Here is a 24,610-nt window from a genome sequence, read left to right on the forward strand (position 1 = left end):
CACACAAAAACCTCAAAAAATATTAAATTATCTAATAATTTTAGGGTTATTATGGATTTTTCCGTTTAGTTAAAGCCTGTTTTAACCACATGTTTAGATATTATATTGTTGTGCATGCAAAAACTTTGAAAAAATATTAAAATATCAGATAATTTTAGGATTATTGGAGATCTTTCTGTCTATTTAAAGGCAGTTTTAACAACTTATTTAGATATTTTAGAGTTGTGCATGCAGAAACTTTGAAAACATTAAAAATATCTAATACTTTTAGGGTTATTGGAAATTTTTAAGTTTATTTACAGCCGGTTTTTAACCACATGTGTGGTTATTATATTGTTGTGCACACAAAAACCTCAAAAAATATTAAATTAGCTAAATATTTTAGGGTTATTGGAGATTTCTATGTCTATTTAAAGGCAGTTTTAACAACTTATTTACATATTTTAGAGTTGTGCATGCAGAAACTTTGAAAAGATAATAAAATATCAAATAATTTTAGGGTTATTGGAGATGTTTCTGTTTATTTAAAGACTGTTTTTAACCACATGTAAAGTTTTTATATTGTTGTGCATGAAGAAACCTCAAAAAAACATTAAAATACCTAATAATTTTAGGGTTGTTGTGGATTTTTCTGTCTAAAGCCAGTTTTAACCACATGTGTAGTTCTTATAAACAGTAGCTGTGCATGCAGAAACTTAACATTTGAGATAAACGCAGGTTGTTCTGATACACAAATATATAAATATATATCTGTGTATAACACCTGGATCTTCTCCCCTCGGGCCCCTGGGTTGGGGAAGGGTGGGCTACAACAAAAACATTTCCTCAGAACTGCATTTCCTTTACATCAGCACCAGGAGATCAAGTATAAAACAGACTTTTGGGGGGTTTAAAATGTGTCCCAGAGCTTTTAACACCTTTAAAAACTTGTGTTTGTGTAGTTTAGAGGTGTTTCTGGTTGTGCCTGGAGGCCCCTGGACATGGAAACGCTCGGAAACCCCTGTGTTTCACCGTCCCGTGGCCTTCCCCACACTGTATCCCAGCAGGCTGAGGGGCTGGGGGGGGGACATTCCTGCACCAACACCCCCAGAAAAACACACGAAGAGCGGCTCCCGTTTTTATAAATTCACCCAAATTCAACCAGTGAAGGAACATTTCCCCTCAGCAACAAGTCGTGCAAAAAAAAAGAAGTTACCACCACCACCACCACCACCACTCCCCTCCCCACAAAAAAAAGTAAAGTCTCAACTTACCATGTGATAGAAAGCAGCAAGAAGGAGTCAGAGCGGAGCGTAAATCCCGTCAAAGTGCAGCTTTTCACCGCGGACTCGGTGTTGGTCGGTGGGAGCAGCCGCGGAGGCTCAGCGGGGACGGGGACCGGGGCTGAATGTGATGAAACGAGCCTCCATTTTCTCCGCAGACTGCAGGCAGCAGCAGAAATGCAGCACAAAGTTGGACACTCGCTGCATTGTTCACATTCCTCAGGTCACGTGACGCACCGACGCACGTCAGCAGGCGACGCGCAGATCGTCTCTGTGAAGAACGCGTCACTCTGCAGGGTTTATACTTTTATACTTTTAATTATGGAGAGGACTGAGCGTGACTCAATAAATGAACTCATGCGTGTTTGAATAAATACAGAAAAAAATGAATAAATAAATAAGGAAATATATTATTCAATACATAAATAGATAAATAAATATGGAAATAAATAAATATAGAAATAAATCAATACAGAAATAAATAAATAAATATGGAAATAAATAAATACGGAAATGAATTGATTAATTAAATAATAAATAAATACAGAAATAAATGTATAAATAAATAAAAACCGAAATAAAATAATAAATAAATAAATACGGAAATAAATAAATACGGAGATAGATTAATTAATACATAAATAAATAAATAAATATGGAAATAAATAAATACGGAAATGAATTAATTAATGCTTGAATGAATAAATAAAGGAATAAATAAATACAGGAATAAATGAATAAATACATAGAGAAATAAATGAATGAATAAATGCTGAAATAAATGTATAAATAAATACAGGAATAAATAATTAAATGCACAAATAAATAAATGCATGAATAAATAAATAAATATAGAAACAAATGCATAAATAAATGCTTAAAAAAATCATTGTTTTGTGTGTAGGGACTCTTCTCATGCTGCTGCAGAGGTTTGCTGTTATTTTCAGCAGTATTAGTGGTTAAAAAAGACCTTTTAATGCCTTCACCGTACTGCCCCGAGCTAATCACTGTTAGCCACGTCCAGCTGTTAGCGACTCTCCCGGATTTCTTCCTTAATCGTTGTTACACTAAAAAACTGTCTCAACGGCTTATTTGATGTGTGTTAAGTGCAGAAAAAGACCATGAGATGATTTTACACCTGAATCACACTTTAAGTGACGATTGCATGTTTGATTCTTGTAATGTAAGTCAGAAAATCCTGGAATAGCAGTTTGCATTATTGTGTTGCATTATTCACCATCAGTGGGCGCCAAAGGCTGAAATGATCCACCTCTGCAGAGTGACTCTTTAAAACTGCAGCAGAGTGAGAGGTCTCGTGTTTCTCCTCCTCTCTGGCAGCACATACTCTAGGCAGGGCTTCCTGCAACACATTTCTCCCTCTTTATGAATCACTAATATAAATATATACAGTTTATATATATCAGTACACCACTCAGTCAGTCCTCTTCCTTTACCAATGAAGAAGCGAATGCATCAGTGCGAATGCAAATACAAATACTCTATTATCAATGATCACAAAGTCAAACACCAGGAAACTTAAATAAGTGTAAACTAATAAGGTGTTGGGTCTCTGTAAATCATAAATAAGTCATAGAGTGTGGTCTTTACCTACTCTGTAAAGTGTCCGGAGATCACTTTTGTTATGATTTGGCACTGTGAATAAAATTTATATGAATTGAATTAATACACACATAAAAATGGATTCAAATCAGTCAAAGAGAAACCATGAAAGCACGAGAGATAGGAGCACAGGTGAGATGAGATGACGTAGGTCAGGAGGTGACATGAACCACAGGGTGAGCTGGGATCAGATGAAATGAGACGACACATGCGATGTGAGAAGAAGAAAGCAGGGAAATGTATTATTTTTCATGTTAAACACACACACACACAGGCCCAAAACACACACATGCACAAACAGGTCCATTGATGGAGAGAGAAGCTGCCATATGAGGAAACACCGAGATTTTTGGTGTTTTGGTGTTCGGTGCCTTGCTCAAGGGCACCTTGGCAGTTGACATATGAGATGATTATTATTATAATCTTTCACCTCAGCTGTGCTTGTTTCTACTATTCTGCTGTATTAGCCGCCATAACATATAAGTCATATTCACATTACTATAGATATTATTATAGTTACTGGAAGTGTGTCTGTCTCTGTCTCTCTCTGTCCATCTGTCCGTCTGTTCTCTCTCTCTCTCTCCTTTTCTTCCTCTCTCCGGTGCAGACAGATGTCCGTCCTCCACAGAGCTGGGTCTGTCTGACTTTCCTGTCTGTTATAGGGAAGGTTTTCATTTCCACCGTACTCTACGGGGGAATTGTTGGGTCTCTGTAAATCATAAATAAGTCAGAGAGTGTGGTCTTTACCTACTCTGTAAAGTGTCCTCAGATAACTTTGGTTATGATTTGGCACTATAAATAAAACTGAATAAAATTGAATTGAATTAATACACACGTAAAAAATGCGGCTGCATTTGCCAAACTTTAATTTTTCACTCCCAGGGGCGATGATGAAGAGAAACTGAGCAAGAAATTAAACTTATCATGGAAGAACATGCACCCATAACAAGAAATGCAAACAAACAGAAACAGGGAATACAAGTACAGTCTAAAGTGAGACATTAACATATTTGGGTGTTATTAGCAGTTAGAAGCTCCAACTAGAATATAATCATAATAATAATAATAATAATATTAAAGCATTTCACAAAAGGTTTTGCTGTTAATTATTCTTAACTCTGGCGTTTGAAAGATCTCCCTTAATGATAATAATGCTCTTGTAAACAGGAAGAGATGCATTCCCCTCCACTGTGATGAGTCTCTTCTGTCCAAACGCTTTTTTTTAATCTCAATTGTTTAATCAACAGCCGCTCACGTTTGAAGAAGAGCGGGTCAGAAGACTTCACCGCAGGAAGGAGAGCATGTCTGATGTTTGGTAGAAAGCACATGCACATCGTTTAAAGATAAAAGCTGCTTAAAGAAAATCATTCATTCAGATTTTTCCATTGACTTTAGTGACGCTGAGAAAAGAAACTGACTTTACCGTAGCTGACCCTGAATGCAACACTGCAATGCCCACTGTGACACTTTACCACATATTTATTTATTTATAATGAACCTCTTAGTACCCTTTAATCCATCTCACCTCTCATCTTCAGCCTTTAATCCGGGGTCGGGTCGCGGGGGCAGCAGCTTTAGCAGGGGACCCCAAACTTCCCTTTCCCGGGCCACATTAACCAGCTCTAACTGGGGGATCCTGAGGCGTTCCCAGGCCAGTGTGGAGATCTAATCTCTCCACCTGGTCCTGGGTCTTCCCCGAGGCCTCCTCCCAGCTGGACGTGCCTGGAACACCTCCCTAGGGAGGCGCCCAGGGTTCATCCTTACTAGATGATCCTGAACCACCTCAACTGGCTCCTTTCAACGCAAAGGAGCAGCGGCTCTACTCCGAGTTCCTCACGGATGCTGAACTTCTCCCCCTCTCTCTAAGGGAGACTCCAGACCCCCTCCTGAGGAAACACATCTCGGCCGCTTGTACCTGCGACCTTGTTCTTTGGGTCATGACCCAGCTTTCATGACCACAGGTGAGGGTAGGAACCAAGATTGACCGGTAGATCCAGAGCTTTGCCTTCCTCAGCTCTATTTTCATCACAACAGTGCGGTAGAGCGACTGCAACACCGCCCCCGCTGCTCCGACCAAACTCACGCTCCATCGTCCCCTCACTTGTGAACAAGATCCTGAGGTACTTGAACTCAGGACTCGTTCCCTTCCTGGAGTAATTTAATAATCCATGACAGTCCTATTGCAAACTTTCCCTTTCTTGTTACTGTTTTTATTGACTGTTGTCTTTGTCTGACTGTCTGCTGTTAATTGAAAGTACGCATGTATGCGACGGCTGCACCGGGGAACGAAAGTTGTTTATTTTATGTATGAGAGAAAAAAAGAAATGACAATAAAGAAGCTTGAACCTGAACCTTGGACTGGGAAGTTAATGTTAAAGTGTGATTCTGGCGTAAAATCATCCCATGGTCTTTTTCGGCACTTTACACACATCAAATAATCCACCGAGACAGTTTGGGAGAGTCGCTAACAGCCGGACGTGGCTAACAGTGATTAGCTCAGGGCAGTACGGTGAAGGCATTCAAACGTCTTTTTTAACCACTAATGCTGCTGAAAATAACACCAAACCTCTGCAGCAGCATGAGAAGAGTCCCTACACAGAAAACAAAGCACCAACAACGTAGTTAGTGAACCCAGAGTTTATTAAAAGAGTGTTTTAAAGACTTACCTACTGGCCCCTGTACCAGCTCCTCTCATAGTAAAGTCCATTCAAGTGGATTATCAAAGTCAATCCCAAAGGAAGGAGCCCATTGGTGCTTTGTTTTCTGTGTAGGGACTCTTCTCATGCTGCTGCAGAGGTTTGCTGTTATTTTCAGCAGCATTAGTGGTTAAAAAAGACCTTTGAATGCGTTTAGCGCACCGCCCCGAGTTATCAGTGTAACTCAGAATCAGAAATACTTTAATAATCCGGGACAATTTAAGAGGAAATTGTTTTTGTGTAAAAACTCCAGTTATGCAAAAACATATTTAACAACAATATTATACAGACAACATATTTGTAAAAATAACTTTGGGGGACCTAAGAAAGGTCCTCATAGTCTTATATCGACCCCAACACCACCCCCTAACCCTGACCCTAACCGTTACCCCTACCTCCATTTTGAGCAGTATTAGTGGTTAAAAAAGACGTTTTATTTCCTTCACCGTGCTGCCCCGAGCTAATCATTGATAGCCACGTCCGGCTGTTAGCATCTCTCTGGGATTTCTCCGTTAATAGCTCATACACAAAACTGTCTCGATGGCTTCTTTGATGTATGTAAGTGCCGAAATAGACCATGGGATGATTTTACGCCGGGATGACACTTTACCATGGCGAGTTAAAAACAGAAAACGACAGAAATTCAGTTTGATGTTCTTCAAACACCAACAACAGTTTACATAACAAGCACATAAAAAACATAAGTTGGTCAGGAAAAGAAACACACACACACATACACACATACACACACACACACACACACACACACACACACACACACACACACACACACACACACACACACACACACACACACACACACACACACACACACACACACACACACACACACACACACACACACACACACACACACACACACACACACACACACACACACACACACACACACACACACACACACACACACACACACACACACACACACACACACACACACACACACACACACACACACACACACACACACACACACACACACATCAATGAGAGGGAGACATCCAAGAAGGCACATTACACTTTTGAGCAACCAGCATCTGAAGCACACACGTACACGCACGTACACACAAGCACACACACACACACGCACGCACGCACACGCACACACGCACACACACACACACACACACACACATGCACGCACGCACACTCATTGCTTTATGAAGCTCTCCATCGTGTGTAAAAACATTTCAATTGATTTTGGGCCCCGAGCAAAAGTACAATTCCTCAAAACTCAGATGGACACGCCCCCAGTTTAGAGAAACAGGAAGTACAACAGGTGCAAATGATGGACTACAGTCGGTTGGATGTAAATCAGTTTAAGTGAATGCCTTATTTAGAGATTTTCACCGCTCTACCTTGCTATCAGACAGCGCGGTTTACATTTACGTTAGTGGGATTCAAGCCGTCCTGCGCTCTCATCAAAGCCACCAGACTCCATTGACAAAAACAGCAGTTTTAACCTGACAGGACACAGGAGCTGCTTCTCTACCGCTGCTTTAACATGTAAGTTAGTGTGTTATTCAGAGACTTTTAATGATTTAAAGGGTTAGAAAATGACAAAACTAACAAACTAACTTAAATATTGAAGCAGCGGCAGAGAAGCAACTCGTGTTTCTGTGAGTTTAAAATGGCGTTTTTTGTCAAAGGAGTCTGGTGGCTTTGACGAGAGCAGAGGACGCTTCAGTTTCCCTCGTGAAAACTTAAACAGGGCTGTCTGACGGCAAGGTAGAGCTGCAAAAATATCCTTAACATAGCGTACAAAATACGTTTAAGTGCTGCCGCGTCCACAGAAATGTATGTCTTCCTGCTTCTCTTCACTGTGGACGTGCAGACCGCACTTCAACCAACCCTTCAAAAGAGATTATTCATGTGTAATTACTTGACATCATTGGGAATTTATACACATTAAATGGTAAAAGGGTGAATAAACATAAACATTAAAGGAAACATTTCTTACTCTACCCACACGCACATACAACTTTGATTATAATAAGGGATGCAGACTGTTTATGCACGTTTAGCTCAGTAAACAGAAACGGATCTAAAGCATACGGCATGATGGGAAAATACACATTTGTAACGACAGCTTTACAAACTAAGGCACCAGCAATGCAGGACAACAGAAGCAGGGACTTGTTTCAAGTTATACTGTATATAGAAACATGGTTTTCCAGTTCATGACGACTACACGTAAGCTCGTACCTTAGCTTCATTTGACAAACTATTTTAAAAGAAAAGGAAAAATAGCCTCCAGCCGTGAACAGAGACGTCTCTGTGGCGTGCGCTTATGGTCCAAAAGACAGCTCTGATCAATTAGAAGAGAAACACATTCAACGTAACAGATGAGAATTAAAGCGCCGTAAATTAAAAGTGCGCCCTCTAACGCGCCACTGCTCGTTGACAAATCACCTCAGTGTCTGTGAACAAAACAACAAAATCATTCCTTTTATAAACGCGTCTCTTTATAATAATACTTTTGGCTGCAGACGCACGTGAAAGAGACATTTAACTCTGCTCCCGCGTGATGTTAAGACGAATGTATGAGAACATCTTTTAATAAATCTCAAGCCTTCTGTTAAATAAGAAGGCTTAAACCATTTTCAACTGGGGTACAAACAAATGTCACCTGCACAAACATCGTTAAACATTAGAGTGGTACTTGACATCATCGTTAATCATACAATCGCTGAAATGGTCGAGCATCCACGTGGTAATCCATGTGTTCGATAGTTCACCCTGACCCGCGGTGAAAACTATTCCTCGTTTTTGGTCCATTTCAGGTATTTTAAACACTTTGAAAGTTTCTGCAGGGGTTGCTGTTTGTTTGGCGTTAAAAAAAAAAAAGCATCAGTACCATTAAAGCCCTGACGAAGAACGAGACATCCGCCATCCCGAGATGTGCGGTTTAACCTGGAAGCTATTGTTGAAAAAGAAACTGGAAATGAGTTTTCCCCGCAGCAGACGATTGACACCAGCTGGTCTGTGGGGGGTGTAGGTTTGTCCGTGTAGCTAATCATCGTGGGGCGGTAGTAGCTCAGTCCATAGGTGACTGGGCTAGGAACCGGCACAAGTCCCTGTGTGGACCATGAATGGAGCGTGGACTGGTGGCTGGAGAGGTGCCAGTTCATCTCCTGGGCACTGCCCAGGTGCTGTTGAGCAAGGCACCAAACCCCCAACTGCTCGGGGCGCCGGTCACTGGCAGCCCCCTCACTCTAACATCTCTCCATTGGTTGCATGTATATAGGTCCTGTCTGTGCATGTGTGTGTATTTCGGGCCTGTGTGTGTGTGTAAAATGAAAAAAATAGAGTGAAAATTGAATTTCCCCATTCGCGGGACTAATAAAGAAATTCTTCTTCTTCTTCTACACAGGCAAAAACGTGAGGAAATACCCAAAAGTGAATCCCTCATTAACCCTCATTTACCAGGACATGATTATTGTATCCCTGCATGAACAGGCAGGAGGAACTCTTATGGAAGAGCTGCATCACTGTGCACGCTGCAGGAATGAGACTTAACCTGGATGTGAGTGAGTTAGCATTTTTTCACTTACTCCCTCGCCTTGTAGGTGGTTTTTAAAGTGCAAGTCCAGCGTAAATGGATCCTATGGTTAGCGTGAAAATACATCAAATCAGCCGTCGAGACAGTTTTTTTGTATGGAGAAATCCAGGAGAGTCGCTAACAGCCGGACGTGGCTAACAGTGATTAGCTCGGGGCAGTACAGTGAAGGCATTCAAAGGTCTTTTTTAACCACTAACACTGCTGAAAATAACAGCAAACCTCTGCAGCAGCATGAGCAGAGTCCCTACACAGAAAAAACAAAGCACCAACAACGTAGTTAGTGAACCCAGAGTTTATTAAAAGAGTGTTTTACTCGTCTGGGCCTTAAGAGCAGCTCCATGTTGACAGGTCGTCCATACGAGTCGAATCCACTGGAGTTCAGCTCAAGAAGGAAAGTTTTTTATAATTCCATAGAAATGCATTTTTACTGTGCTGTCAGATCATCAATGGGCTCCTTCCTTTTGCATTGCACTCGATAACCCACTTGTACGGACTTTACTACCAGAGGAGCTGGTAGTTGGGCGGTTGGTGACACTTTTAATAAACTCTGGGTTCATTAATTCAATTCAATTCAATTTTATTTATAGTGCCAAATCATAACCAAAGTTATCTCAGGACACTTTACAGAGTGGGTAAAGACCACACTCTATGACTTATTTATGATTTACACAGACCCAAGATTAACTACGTTTGTGGTGCTTTGTTTTCTGTGTAGGGACTCTTCTCATGCTGCTGCAGAGGTTTGCTGTTATCATGAGCAGTATAAGTGGTTAAAAAAGACGTTTTGGATGCGTTCAGAGCACCGCCCCGAGCTAACCCTGTTAATAAGTTTTAAATTCGATAGAATTTAGACAAAAACTGTCCGTATGGTGACACAGATCCGTTAGCGTCTCTCTCTCAAAATAGGTTTTACGGGTAAAGCCCTGCTCATTTGACCAGTGTGAGTGCAACCGCTCCGCGCCTAGTTGCGACCAGCTTGACGGCCACGGCCCGTTTGAGAGAGGTGGGCTTTTGTAAAGCACGTTTGCACATGTACGAGCACGAGCGTGCGCACGTGAACGAGCACGACGACTATGCCGGCTCTTACGTCATTTTCTGTGCGCCTGGTGGGACATAGAAAAAAGAAGGAGGGACCATGCGCGGACATTTAAAACAATGGCGGTGAAAGGTTCACGTTGGTGTGATGCGGAGGTGGAGTGTTTACTGCAGATTTGGTCGATGAAAAGATTCAAAAACAGTCGACAAGACGCACAAAAACTCAGAGGTCTACGGAAAGATTTGGAAACAAAGCCACGCATCGCCATGACGTCATCAATGCGTGTTACGGGGTGACGACGTATAGGCAGCAAGAAGCATTCGCTGAGGCCCAGGTAGTGTGAGTACAAACGGGCCTGGAGGGGGGACAAGGACCCTAAAGCCCGGGGCACGGGACGGGCGGACAGTGTGAGTGCGCCCTAACCTGTTTCTGTCTCTTTGTATTGTGTTTAATGTTCTTATTTATAAGCAGGGAAGCAACAAAACACAGCGAGGAATCAAAGAGTGAAATCAGTCTGGGATAAAAAAAAACTCTTGCATTTAAATACCTAATATTTACAAACGGATAATGATGATTTAAAAAGGTACTTTCACTCACACAGTCATTCAAGCCCAAATAAGAAACATAACCTTCGCAGTCACAAAGTTATCACACCTTCCAAGAGCGAACGGGGAGTCACACGTACGCTGATGACCATGAAACCCGTGGTTTTGACACTGGGGGGGAAACTGGAATAAAAGGTCCAAAGCCGTAAAGGGAAGTGGCGTGAAGCGTTAAAGGAGCACCGGGCGTCTCTGCAGGAGTCACTCTAGAGGAGCGGCGGAGATGCACAGGTTGTTTAAGGCACAAGCAACTTGCACGATCTTATCAAAGGTCGAGAGGTTCGACGTGCGCTCAGAGACGGTGGTGAAGGGGCTCTCGACGGGGCCCGTGAGCATGGCGTACCTCTGCTTCACCATGGAGATCACCCTCTCCACGTGCCTCTGCACACTCAGCGTCTCAGCAGAGGAAGTGTCGGCCGGCGGCGGGCCCTCTGTGGTCCCGTGCGCCGCTCCAGCTATTTTAAACAAGGCTCCGCGGGCGGCCACAGAATCCGCGATGTCCAGATCGCGACCCGCCAACACGACGTCACCCGGGAGGAGCTTGCAGAGGAACCCGCAGCCCTCAGCCAGGATTTTGTCACCGACGTTTCCCAGCACGCCTCGAGAGACGAAGGTGACGACGCCTTGTGGCGCCACGCCGATCAGATACTTCAACACGTTATAACTTGTCCCCGCACCCTGAGAGCTCGGCGCAGCCCTCTGCTGCTGATGCTGCTGCTGCTGGTGGTGGTTGCCCCGGGAAACCGGCTCCTCAAAAGGCACCATGAAGCAGTCTATGATGACGGCGCAGTCGGGGTGGGAGGCGCGCAGAGCCGCCGGGAGGTTTTTCCGGAGCTCGGCTCTGGAGGGCCAGAAGACGGCGGTCGGCACCAGAGTGGAGGACATGATGTTGACCATCTGGTGCACCGTTCTGGTCACCGTGCCGACTTTAACGCCGAAGCGGTAGGCCAAGTCCTGGTTGCGCAGGTCCAGGCGGAGTCGCATCAGAGTCAGGAGCAGCTGCTGGAACTTGGAGAGCTTCACGGTTTTCATCCCGTCCATGTGCGGCGCCAGCAGCCACATGACCGTCTCCAGGACAAAGTAGTTCGGTAAACCCGTGTAGAACTTAACTTTCTCGGCGTCGTTCCTCAAAGAGTTCTCGGAGAGGGACATCTTGTCCACGGACTCCCTGAGGGTCTGGTTCTCCTTCTTCAGGGCTCTCAAGACGTCGTCAAAGTTAACATCGGACGTGTGAGCGAACTTCCCCTTCTTGCTGTCGCTCATGGACTCCTCCTCTTCATCGTCGTCGTCGTCGTCGTCTTCATCGGTGCTGAGGGAAGAGGACGCGCTCTCCTCCACCGCGGCCTCCTGCTCCCTCTCCTCGGGACGCTCCTCCTGGTGGCCCTGCCCCACCACCACCGCAGACCTGCCCTGGCCCTGCAGGAACAAGAGCGCGTTGGCCGCCTCCACGCGTGCCTCCTGCTTGTCCGCGGCCCCCGGCTCCTTCATCTCTGGGGACAAGGGCGCCGATGTGAACACGGAGGGAACATAATCTGGAGAACGCGGGTTCTTCACCTGTTTACCTGCATGAGGAGGAAGATGATACAGTAAAAGTACGACTGTGCAAAAACAACACGGATCTTATTCTGAATTATGTCTTCATGACATGACGTAGAATATTACTTAGTTTTGGAATAGAACAAGATTAAAAAACACTATTTATTAAGTGCTTAATTTAACTAATATAGGTTTGGTAATGACACGTTTTGACATTATTAAGCATAAACAGGTAAATCCATGTTGTGAAGTGTGTCTTTTAACAATAACTTTACATTAAAAGCATGAAAACACTAAAAACTAGAAAAATAACATGCGCATAACTCTTATTTATGCTTTATTTAAACTATTTACCTTTTTTTACTTTATATTTATGTTTATTTTGCAATAACTTGAGTTTGATTTTCAGCTAATCTCAGTATTTAAAACCTCACAACTGCAAATAATTGAGATTATTTTATTAAATATAATTCAAGTTGATTGATTTGAGGTTGTTTTTAAGACATTAATTTGTTTTTTTCCCATAATTTAAGAGTAAACTACTTAGTCATCGAAACAATATTAGATACATCCCTCGATAATGAACTCAACTGATACAATTAATAGTTAGAAAATAATTACATTAACGTTGTATTTACGGCACAAAACTCAAAACACTTTCATTCAACCAGAAAGAAAAATAAATTAATTAAATAAATAAATTAAAACCACAAAGAATAAAAATAATTAAAAAAGATGAATAGATATATATATGAATAATTAAACTAAAATAATCAAAAATAATATAAATATACATATATAAAAATATAGAGAGAGAAATAATAAAAAATGTAAAATAACATTTTGGAAAAAGACAAAAAAATTAATGAAACCAGAAATCTTTCAAAATAAAACACAAACATCAAAACTAAAAAAGAAATTAGATTTTCCCCTGTGTGTAATTCCAGCAGCATGAATGTGACATGATGAAAACAGTTAATTCATGCATTCATACCTGAGACAAAGTGAGTACTACACAGTTCATTCATGCATTCATACCTGAGATGAAGTGAGTACTACACCGTTCATTCATGCATTCATACCTGAGATGAAGTGAGTACTACACAGTTCATTCACGCATTCATACCTGAGATGAAGTGAGTACTGCACAGTTCATTCATGCATTCATACCTGAGAGGAAGTGAGTACTACACAGTTCATTCACGCATTCATACCTGAGATGAAGTGAGTACTGCACAGTTCATGCATTCATACTTGAGATGAAGTGAGTACTACACAGTTCATTCATGCATTCATACCTGAGATGAAGTGAGTACTACACAGTTCATTCACGCATTCATACCTGAGATGAAGTGAGTACTGCACAGTTCATTCATGCATTCATACCTGAGAGGAAGTGAGTACTACACAGTTCATTCACGCATTCATACCTGAGATGAAGTGAGTACTACACAGTTCATTCATGCATTCATACCTGAGATGAAGTGAGTACTACACAGTTCATTCATGCATTCATACCTGAGATGAAGTGAGTACTACACAGTTCATTCATGCATTCATACCTGAGATGAAGTGAGTACTACACAGTCCATGCATTCATACCTGAGATGAAGTGAGTACTACACAGTTCATTCATGCATTCATACCTGAGATGATGTGAGTTCTAAACAGTTCATTCATGCATTCATACCTGAGATGAAGTGAGTACTACACAGTTCATTCATGCATTCATACCTGAGATGATGTGAGTTCTAAACAGTTCATTCACGCATTCATACCTGAGATGAAGTGAGTACTACACAGTTCATTCATGCATTCATACCTGAGATGAAGTGAGTACTACACAGTTCATGCATTCATACCGGAGATGAAGTGAGTACTACACAGTTCATGCATTCATACCGGAGATGAAGTGAGTACTACACAGCCGGCTGCCGTCGTTCGGGACCCAGCCCTCCCGGTTCACAGCAGCTATCCAGCGCTGCTTCCGCTCGGGGTCCCGGGGGAACCGGTAGAACGATAAGGTGGTGCCCGGTGTTCGTCTGTTCCTGCAGCCGGCCACCACACACGTGTGAACCATAGTAAGGCCACACGAGCGGAGCGTGGAGGTGTGTGCTGCTGTTTGTGTTTGGTGGTTTGACTCCCAAAATGGTGGACGAAGAGAGGCTCTTTTTTTTTTCAATTTCGAAATCTTTATTTCAAATAAAGAACAAACAATCAGAAAAAAAATATTTATACAAATAAAACCGTTGAGTAGATAGTAAATATCAAAACATATCGCTAAAATATATATGTATAAAATAATAAATTACGTTAAAATAAAAAGGGAAAAAAACTGTAGCTGCGTCATCAACGGTCGTATGCATTCGCCGATTTGATTGGTTATCTCCGAATGACGTCACACTAGCGGTTAAAACCGTTATTTCTGACGTTGATGATGGAGAAAGTATCATTTTTTTATACGCCGCCATTTTGTATCAGCTTTTGGAGAGATTTGGAAAATGTTATTTTTGCTAAAACTACAGTTTGGTATCACTTTGATGAGAATATTATTATTTTTGAGTCCTTCTCTCACACTAATACATTCAACATAATCACTCCCATTATTTTTAATTTAATTAAAAATATACTTTGGGTCTCTGTCACATGTTGAATCCAACAAAAAATGTTTATCAGCCATTGAATTTTATTTAAATTACATTCAGTGGACCTGTCTGCCATTATAACGGTGCCTTTGTCATATTATGTCGCTTTGTTGTATTTTTTTGTTCCTTTTTCAATTTTTCATACTATTTGATGATAAATAAAGATTAACAAAACACAGTTGCTTCATCTGGAATTATTGGCTTATTAATACTAAATACATTTTATTTATAGGCGCCTTTCTAAGCACTCAAGGACACCGTAAATTTGTTAAAAACAATGTAACAAAAACAATAATAAAAATGGGAGTAAACAAAATTATAAAATCAGGTTAAAGTCAAATATTATAGATAATTAATATTAAGTTCAAGAATAAATCTTTATAGAATAGAAATACATTGAATCATCAATAATTAGAATCCAAAAATATAGTTTTTTTTAACTGGGTAGATTTTAATGCTAATACTTTTGTACGTTTACTACAATTATGAGTGCAGGACTTTCACTTGTAACAGTATTTGCTTTTTTTTAAAATTAATTTTACTAAAGTGAAACTGCACATTAATAAAGATGACATTTACATACAAACAGTGGTAGAAAGTTACTAAACACATCTATTTGACTGTACTTTGGTACAATTCTATGGGAAACAGAATTACTATTTCTTTACTTTGTAATTACAGATTTCTGTAATACAAATTATAATCAACAAATAAATCACATGTAGTATTTTTATTATTATAAGTGAAGACTTTATTAGTTTCCTCGCAGGAAGTGAAATGAAGACAAAGAAAAACAAAAACATCAGAAACAATAGTATTCCAGCACTGATCTACAGTTCACTTTATGAAGGATTTGCATGTAAACAAAAGTGCATTAGGAACAGTTTGTACAAATGCGTAAAAATCTTTCTCCAATTAGTGTTTATTATTTTAAAAAGGCAGCTTTTCAAACCTCTACCCCACCTTATTTTGTCTTTTCTTTCTCCCCTTAACATTTAATAATTATTGTTTTAAACTCAGGCCTGTAACAAAAGTATTTTACAGTTACTGAAAAACATAATACCATTTATTAAATACATATATACATGAGTAAAGAAGGATGTTCATGCGTGTTTTGCGAGTCCAGACTTTTGATTTGGGCTCCTAATGGGACTAAAATTAAAGTCTGCATCACAGCGACCTCTAGTTGTGTGAGCACAGTTTGTACACAGACGTGTTCCTGGCTCCTCCCGTGTGCTTCAGCCTCTGCAGCTCCGTCAGACAGAGGATGTAAACGGGAGTCTTCGCTCCAACAGAGCAAATCCTTCTCAGGTCGTCCATCCCAAACTCCGTCTGATCCCCTGCAGAGGGAAACGCAGAACAGCCAGCGATTAAAAAAGGCACTATACAGCTGCTGCTACGTCCAAAAAGTTCTCTTAAATAGTTCCTACGTGTAACGTCTTATATGGATTAATAGTTTTTTATTGCCAATACGTGCGAACGAACGGGTTGTTACAGAACTTAAAAATTGAGACCTCCAGCGACTCGTTTTGCTTACAACAGCCCTCCCTACACAGAAAACAAAGCACCAAGGGGCTCCTTCTTCTGGATTGACTTTGATAATCCACTTGAATGGACTTTACTATGAGAGGAGCTGGTACAGGGGCCAGTAGGTACGTCTTTAAAACCCTCTTTTAATAAACTCTGGGTTCACTAATTACGTTGTTGGTGCTTTGTTTTCTGTGTAGGGACTCTTCTCATGCTGCTGCAGAGGTTTGATGTTATTTGGAGCAGCATTAATGGTTAAAAAAGACCTTTGAATGCCTTCGCCATACTGCCCCGAGTGTAAGTGGCGAAAAAGACCCTGGGATGATTTTACGCCGGAATTACACTTTAAGGGGCATTTGTGTAAAAACTAAACTCTCTGCATCTTGTTTATCTAAAAGTACATTAATATGATTAGTCTGGAAGCAGTTATTAAACAAATATAATGTATTTAAAAAAAAAAAAACAACAACACAAATATTCAAACCCAAACAACAAGTTGACCGTACGTGTACTGAAGCACTGACCTTGACTCTCGGACGTGAATTTGTTGATGTTTTGGACGACCAGGTTGAGGCTGGCCAGCGTCATCTGCCTCATGTAAATGGGTAAACTCTGGAACTCTCTCTCCAACACCAAACACAGACTCGCGGCTCTGGAAAGAGGAGATTTTATCATTATTTTTGGTTATTTATTTATTTATTCAGATCCCCATTAGACACTTGCTTCTCTTGCTTGGGTCTCATTACATTCGCTGGTTTACAAACATACCTGACGTTTATACAAATAACAAAAGTGCACAAAACAATAGACACAAAACAGTCACCATTAACTCAAAACATGTACAATACGTACGGCTGCACTATAATATATCTTGAAAAGCCGATAAGAATAGTTAAAAAATACATTTTCTACTGAATAAAAAAATGGATATTGGTGTAAAACTCAGCCACTTTTCAGGATCCTTAAGGCAGAAATGTTCTACGGTGCTATAAACGGTTAAAATCTTAGTTTTTTTAGAGAACAGGCAACAATGATACCAATGTGGCAACAAGATGCGAGGAAATAAACATAAATCATAATTAGAAACAGACAGGATTCCCAATTATAATAGGAATATATGCATTTTTTCAAAGTGAATCAACTCCTGGTGGGAGGTTAGTGGTTTTCTGAGATACTTTACCTGTTTTTATTATTTTCTGTCCGGATACTTGGGTGCACGATAGCCGTGGCAGTCCTCTTTGACTGAGCCTGGGACACAAGCTTCAAAATAAAAGCGCAATCATATGTGAAAAGAGCAAAAGAGGAGTATAGTTTGAATTTCCCATTATTGTGAATTTACCGTAGTTTAGATGATCTGGAATACAAATATAAATAAAGAGGACTTACTTTACAGATGTCCTGTGTGACGGAGCTGAGGTCTGGCATCTCTGGGGTGCCGGGCTCTTCATAGTCCACCCTGATACGAGGCGTCCCCAGGCTGAACTCCTGAGTGGGTCCGTCCAGCTCCAGAGTGCTGACAGTGGGCTCCTTCATCACCTTCTCCTGCTCCGTAGTCTTCAGCATTTTTGCACGCCTCTGAAGGCAAATACAGAATATTAACTTTTTTTATCAGTTTGCTGTTGAGTTGTTGTTCCAAGTGTTGCACTGTGTCACATTGTTTTATCAATTGTATTTGTTAAAGGTTGAATATGGAGAATGAGCAGAACTCCGCCATCTAGTGTCTCAAGATCGTAGTCGCAACAACAAAACATATTGTTGGTTAGACCCGGTCCAGTAGTACAGGAGACCGGAGTCAGTTTGAGCCTGTTTGAACCCGTCGCTTCCAGAAAATCATCTCACCTTCAGCCTCTTATCCGGGGTCGGGTCGCGGGGGCAGCAGCTTTAGCAGGGGACCCCAAACTTCCCTTTCCCGGGCCACATTAACCAGCTCTAACTGGGGGATCCTGAGGCGTTCCCAGGCCAGTGTGGAGATCTAATCTCTCCACCTGGTCCTGGGTCTTCCCCGAGGCCTCCTCCCAGCTGGACGTGCCTGGAACACCTCCCTAGGGAGGCGCCCAGGGTTCATCCTTACTAGATGATCCTGAACCACCTCAACTGGCTCCTTTCAACGCAAAGGAGCAGCGGCTCTACTCCGAGTTCCTCACGGATGCTGAACTTCTCCCCCTCTCTCTAAGGGAGACTCCAGCCACCCTCCTGAGAAAACCCATTTCGGCCACTTGTACCTGAGACCTCGTTCTTTCGGTCATGAAAATCGCACCATAAAATCAAGTATTAGAGAAGTCTGACTGACAGTTACCGTAAACTAAATATTGTATCTGTAAACCACATTTAACCACAGTGAGGCTGTAAGCTACGTATATACCACAGCCCTCAAACCACTTCTGTTTAACACTAATCGTAATAAGAAAATGTGGGATACAGCAGTCAATGTGTTCTGTGGCTAAACAAACGTTCTTTTGTTCTTACGGTTTGTAAAGAATTTCCCAAATCTGACTCCAGGTTCGGCATCTCTGGCATCTGCTTGTCCTCCACGCCCGTGATGGAAATGTCCGGCACGTTGTATTCTAAGGGCCGTTTGGAGCCACTTGCTCCGTTAGGAGGAGTTGAAAGTTTGAAGGCGTCGGTGTCTTCATTATCTTGCATGTTGACGGGCTCGGACTGCCGTGCACTCTGTGAACGCACGGACAAAAACTCTGAGCTGAAGGTTTGTGTTCAGTTTTGAATCTGGACGAGGGAAGGAATACATTTATCACGTTCAAATAAAAAATTTAGATGCCCCACGTGCTCATTCTTTTCACCTTTTTGGTGCTGACCAGTCGGTTCATGTATGGGGTTTGAAACGCTGGGACCTCGGGGGTGGTTGGCAGGTTTCCAGGGCGATCGGGGGATTCGAGGTCACCAGCAGATGGGGAGCAGCGACCGTTTGTCTTTTTGATCTTGAGCCCCGGAGTGCAAAACTCAGGGGGCTCCGGGGACTCCAGACTCTGTGCTGCAGCTGAATGTGACAGCAAAAACACACGTTTAATTTCAGGGCTTTCTTATTCAGGGTTCAAAAATACATTTTTTTTCAACCCATCCTGAGATAAAGGTCAATGAAAGATGCAGACGCAGTGCAGGAGAGGAGGAAGCTCCAAGAGTTTCATACCTTTTGCGTGCAAACTCTCCATCAGAGCGTTCACTGGTGGTGCAGGCATGTGTTCTGGTGGTCTGCCAAAGAAGAGGAAACTCATGAAGCAGAAATAAACATCGACTATACGACAATTCACCACAACGTCACAGCGGTAATATACGTTTAAAAAAAGCCGAAGTTTTCTCCGATGGCACCAACCGTAAACAAACCCTTCAGTGTCATTTAAACAGAGTAAAAGGCTTGAATTACTGGGTTGCTACCTTTGGGGCTTCTCAACGTTGATCCGGAACCGATCCATAGTGAAGTCATTGTTCAGACTCACGGTCGGCTCTGAGATGCCAAAGTCAGACATCTGAGGTGTCTGCAGCTCATCGTCGTCCATCCGCAGCGCACATTTGGGGGTTAAAGGCATGGGTGGCAGCGCGGGCGTGTTGAGTGCGGGGTGAGGAAGCCTCATCTCAGGCATAGGGGGCACCTCGGAGCACCACGCCACACCAGCCAGGTTTCGCTTCAGCTGCATCTCAGACAGACCGAAGTCGGAGAGCTGCGGGGTGTGCAGCACGTCAGTGGAGGGCGCCGGTCCCGCCATCGGAGATGAGGAGTGACTTCCTCCAGCCTCCTCCTGGCTGCCCTCTTCTGCTCTTTCTGACCCCTCATCTCCCTCCTCGGCCTCTGACTCTTGACCTTTGGTGCGAGAGAAAGTCCCAGATCACTTCTCAAAACTAATTTTTACAGACTTGCCTTCCTGTGATGCCGTCTTTATCTTTTTATCTCATTGTTCTTTCGTTGCAAGCACCTTAAATTAATTAACTAACAAGATAATAATTTACTTTGTCCTCTGTACACTTTATACGGAAGCCCTTAACGGTCATACATAACATACATTGTATTTCCTCTGTTTTCTCGTGATAGAGATAATTTTCCTGTTTTCTCGTGATAAAGAGATAATTAATTTGGGATCTAGAGAATCAGTGTCAGAGGAGCAGGAGAATATCAAATCACATATCTCTCCAATCGCGGCTGAAACAACCTTATGCCTTCTTAATTACAGATAATGTTCACATTAGTGTGCGTCATCTAAGAAGACGCTTCAGCTTTATCAGAGGCGCCAATGAGCCCGATGTCCTCATTAACTACAGTTTTTTTTAGTTTGCTTAAGTAAATACAGGAAATTAATACCAGTGAAGGGAGGAGTTTTACAAAGTGCACATAAATATACAGATTACAGTTTAAGTTCATAACAGTAAATAACCAACTGGAAGCACTCGTCAGTGTTGTGTGTGCATTATGTGTCACTGTGATGGAAATCTCAGGTGTATCACGTTTCATTCATTATCTCTCAAATAATTTATCTAATTTTCACGGGAAAACGGATCAAAATTAGATGGTTTTCACGGGAAAACAGAGGAAATAAAATGTATGTAATGTATGACCTTTAGGGCTTCCGTACTTTTATACAACGATGCGTAATGTATGGTAGTTCTACCTAATTGTATTTTACTTTTATTATTATTATTATTATTATCTGTTGTGTTTATACTGTATTTGTGTATGTATTTTGATTTCTGCTATGTCAACTGCTGCTTTTAAAAAAGGTGCTACACAAATAAAGTTATTCTTTTTATTAATAATATTAAAACACATTGTGAGCGCATGTCTCGTGTGATTTCAGTGCGCAGTTAAGAACAGTAGACATAAAACCTTCATATAAACACCTTGCACTGCAGTATATCAGTGACTCTCACAGATCTCTACAGTCAGAACTTACTGGTGGCCCTCTGGGTGCCTTTGGGTGCCTTGTAACCGTAATTTCCCCAGTGTCCCTTCAGTCTCTGCAGGTCCTGAGCGAGCCTCGCCTGCATCACTTCCATCGCCCCGATGAAGTGGCTCACGTCCTTCTCCTGCGCTCTCTGCTGAGCGACCTCACTCTGGATCTGTCCCTGTACGAGGACCGAGCAGAGTCCGTCACCACTCTTCGTTTAAAAACTTAAAAAGACCCACAGATTTATCGCAGATGTGATAAAGTGAGCTATAAAGATAATACGTTTAGATGACTTTTAAACATAGGAATTATTTAAAAGGAGCTTAATGAGGAAATTAATCATTCTTTAGAAACAATTAACACTATTTAATTTGTTGCCACTCAGCAGTGCCAGCCTAAATAACAAGTTTATTTTAATAAAATGTCACCAACATCCTGTCAAATAATTTAAGTAACTAAATACATGCATAAATAAGTAAATACAGGAATAAATAAATAAATGCTGAAAAAATGAATGAATAAACAAATGCTTAACATTTATTCCTACATTTTGTTCACCTACATTTATTTATTTCTGTGTCTATATGTTAATGAGTTAGGAAGTCCCATTTATTCATCTATATATTTTTATTTATTTCTGTTTTTATTTATTCATTCCTGTATTTAGTTATACATTTATTTCTAAAATTGTTTCAATTATGCATGCATTTATTTATATTTCTTCTTTTTTAATTTATTTCTGTCTTTGTTTAATACATACAGGTACATGTATTTATTTATTTATTCCTGTATTTACTCATATATTTTTTCTTTTTAATGTATTTCTGTATTTAGTTCTACATTCATTTCTGTATTTGTTTAAATACATACATTTATTTATTCCTGTATTTACTTAAAAGATGAATTTAGGTATTTGTTTGATACAAACATTTATTTATTTATGTATTTATTTATATATATATATTTTCTTTTTTTATGTATTTCCGTATTTAGTTCTACATCAATTTATGCATTTGTTTAATACAAACATTTATTGATTTATTCCTGTATTTAGGTATTTGTTTAATACAAACAATGATTTATTTATTTATGTATTTATTTATATGTTTTCTCTTTAATTTATTTCTGCATTTAGTTCTACATTTATTTATGAATTTGTTTGATACAAACATTTATTAATTCCTGTATTTACTTATAGATGTATTTAGGTATTTGTGTGATACAAACATTTATTTTTTTATGTATTTATTTATATGTTTTCTCTTTAATTTATTTCTGTATTTAGTTCTACATTTATTTATTTATTCCTGTATTTACTTAAACATGTATTTATGTATTTGTTCAATAAAAACCTTAATTAATTGACACTTTCTTCATGTTTCGTCCTCCATATTAAAAAACTTTACCTTAAACCACCAGATAAATAAATGTGACGCACCTTCAGATTGCCGAAGTCACCGCTCAGCTCGAAATAAGCTCTCGTTTCCTTCGCTGCGGTTTCTGAAATAAGAGAAAATGACATTTTAAACTAAATAAATCATTTATTTGTAACAACAGGCTCGATGGTCGGGAGTCACTCACCGCTGCTGTCGTCGTCATCATCGTTGTTGCGGTTTTCATACTGACGCTGCAGCTTCACCGTCTGTGTCTCTAAAGTCACCGCCAACTTCTTCAACCGGGCGAAGAACCGGGCCGTCGGGTCCATTTCCCGTTAACAGATGAACCGAACAAATGTTTAACAAAACAACAACAACCGAACGGACCGTTTGTTTCGGGTTTTAGTCTCCTGGAAGGAAAACCGTTTCGATTTTGGCGCCGCTTCCGGGTTGTGTCTCGTTGGCAACCGTGGATTTTAAACTCTCGCGAGACTCGCTTTATTCGTTTTTCTTTTTTTAAATATATTTTTTAAATTGTATTTAAACTTGGTATTTATTACAAATATGAGAATAAAACAACCGAACGGACCGTTTGTTTCGGGTTTTTGTCTCCTGGAGAAAAACCGTTTCAATTTTGGCGCCGCTTCCGGATTGTGTCTCGATGGCAACCGTGGATTTTAAACTCTCGCGAGACTCGCTTTATTCGTTTTTCTTTTTTTAAATATATTTTTAAAATTGTATTTAAACTTGGTATTTATTACAAATATGAGAATAAAACAACCGAACGGACCGTTTGTTTCGGGTTTTTGTCTCCTAGAGAAAAACCGTTTCAATTTTGGCGCCGCATCCGGGTTGTGTCTCGATGGCAACCGTAGCTTTTAAACTCTCGCGAGACTCGCTTTATTCGTATTTAAACTTGGTATTAACTACAAATATGAGAATAAAACGATACTAGTAGTATGGAAGTAGATATAAAAATATAAAGACATATAACAAATACACAAAATCAAACAAATACAACAATAAATAAATAAACAACATAACATAAAACATGCCAGGTGTAATTAAATAATTAATGGCCTCAACCATTAGATTTTTTTTAAATATATATATTTTTAAATTGTATTCAAACTAGGTATTAATTACAAACGTGAGAAAAAAAAAGCGATAATACATCACTTCAATTAAGTTCAATCAAAACAAGAAGAAAAGCAAAAGAATAAAGAAAATAAATATAAAACTTAAAATAAAACATGCAAAGTGATCACATCTGTTATAAACATGTGTGTGATCTTTTGCTAGGGCTTCAAAATAATAAAAATGTGTTTGACACTCATTGCAAGAAGGGAAAATACTTTGCCTTGGGTAATTTTTTCACTTTATGTACTATGTACTTTGTTTAATATTTATTTATTAATTGTATACCTTAATGTATTGTAGATAAGGCCTTTAATTGTATTTGAAATGTTTTTTTGTGAAATGCAATATTCAATATTACTGTGAGAATTTGTATTTAAAAAATCATAAAAATTGTATTAAATCATAAAAACGATAAATTAACTACAAAGAAACACAAAATAACCACAAAGAGAAACAAAACAACCATATAGAGACCCATAATGACACAAAAAAAGGTTGAATAATGAGGCCCTGCAGCCAGAAGATGGAGCTGTTTTTCAGATAAATTGACCTCAGGAAAGTCAAAGAACAGTGTAAATGTGTAAATGTGTAAATGTGTAAATGTGAATCACCTTTAGCTTCTTCTGACGGGTCATTGTTAATGTTTGTCTGATTATACGGAGGATAGTTTTAAATAGAATAGAAATTAAAAGAAA

General features: G+C 40.3%; 2 protein-coding genes across 2 annotated transcripts in view; both read right to left on the bottom strand.

Moving 5' to 3' along the window:
• The window catches only part of lats2 (large tumor suppressor kinase 2), a 31,236-nt gene extending 29,824 nt beyond the window's left edge, over nt 1–1,412 (bottom strand). Inside the window, exon 1 of the mRNA XM_083921455.1 lies at nt 1,254–1,412. The gene's annotated coding sequence lies outside the window, so the exon portion shown is untranslated. The remainder of the gene's footprint in view (nt 1–1,253) is intronic.
• Nucleotides 1,413–16,162: 14,750 nt separating this feature from the next.
• Nucleotides 16,163–23,104, bottom strand: ska3 (spindle and kinetochore associated complex subunit 3; the record flags this gene model as incomplete). Its single annotated transcript, XM_083921085.1, has 11 exons — nt 16,163–16,320; nt 17,032–17,159; nt 17,688–17,767; nt 17,894–18,082; nt 18,974–19,177; nt 19,306–19,502; nt 19,653–19,714; nt 19,898–20,321; nt 21,406–21,577; nt 22,838–22,899; nt 22,981–23,104. The coding sequence occupies 11 exons, from the start codon at nt 23,102–23,104 to the stop codon at nt 16,163–16,165; spliced, it is 1,800 nt and encodes a 599-aa protein (XP_083777211.1).
• Nucleotides 23,105–24,610: the final 1,506 nt, after the last annotated feature.

This window comes from Echiichthys vipera, assembly GCF_963691815.1.
Source record: "Echiichthys vipera genome assembly, chromosome: 10".
Lineage (NCBI taxonomy): Eukaryota > Metazoa > Chordata > Actinopteri > Perciformes > Trachinidae > Echiichthys > Echiichthys vipera.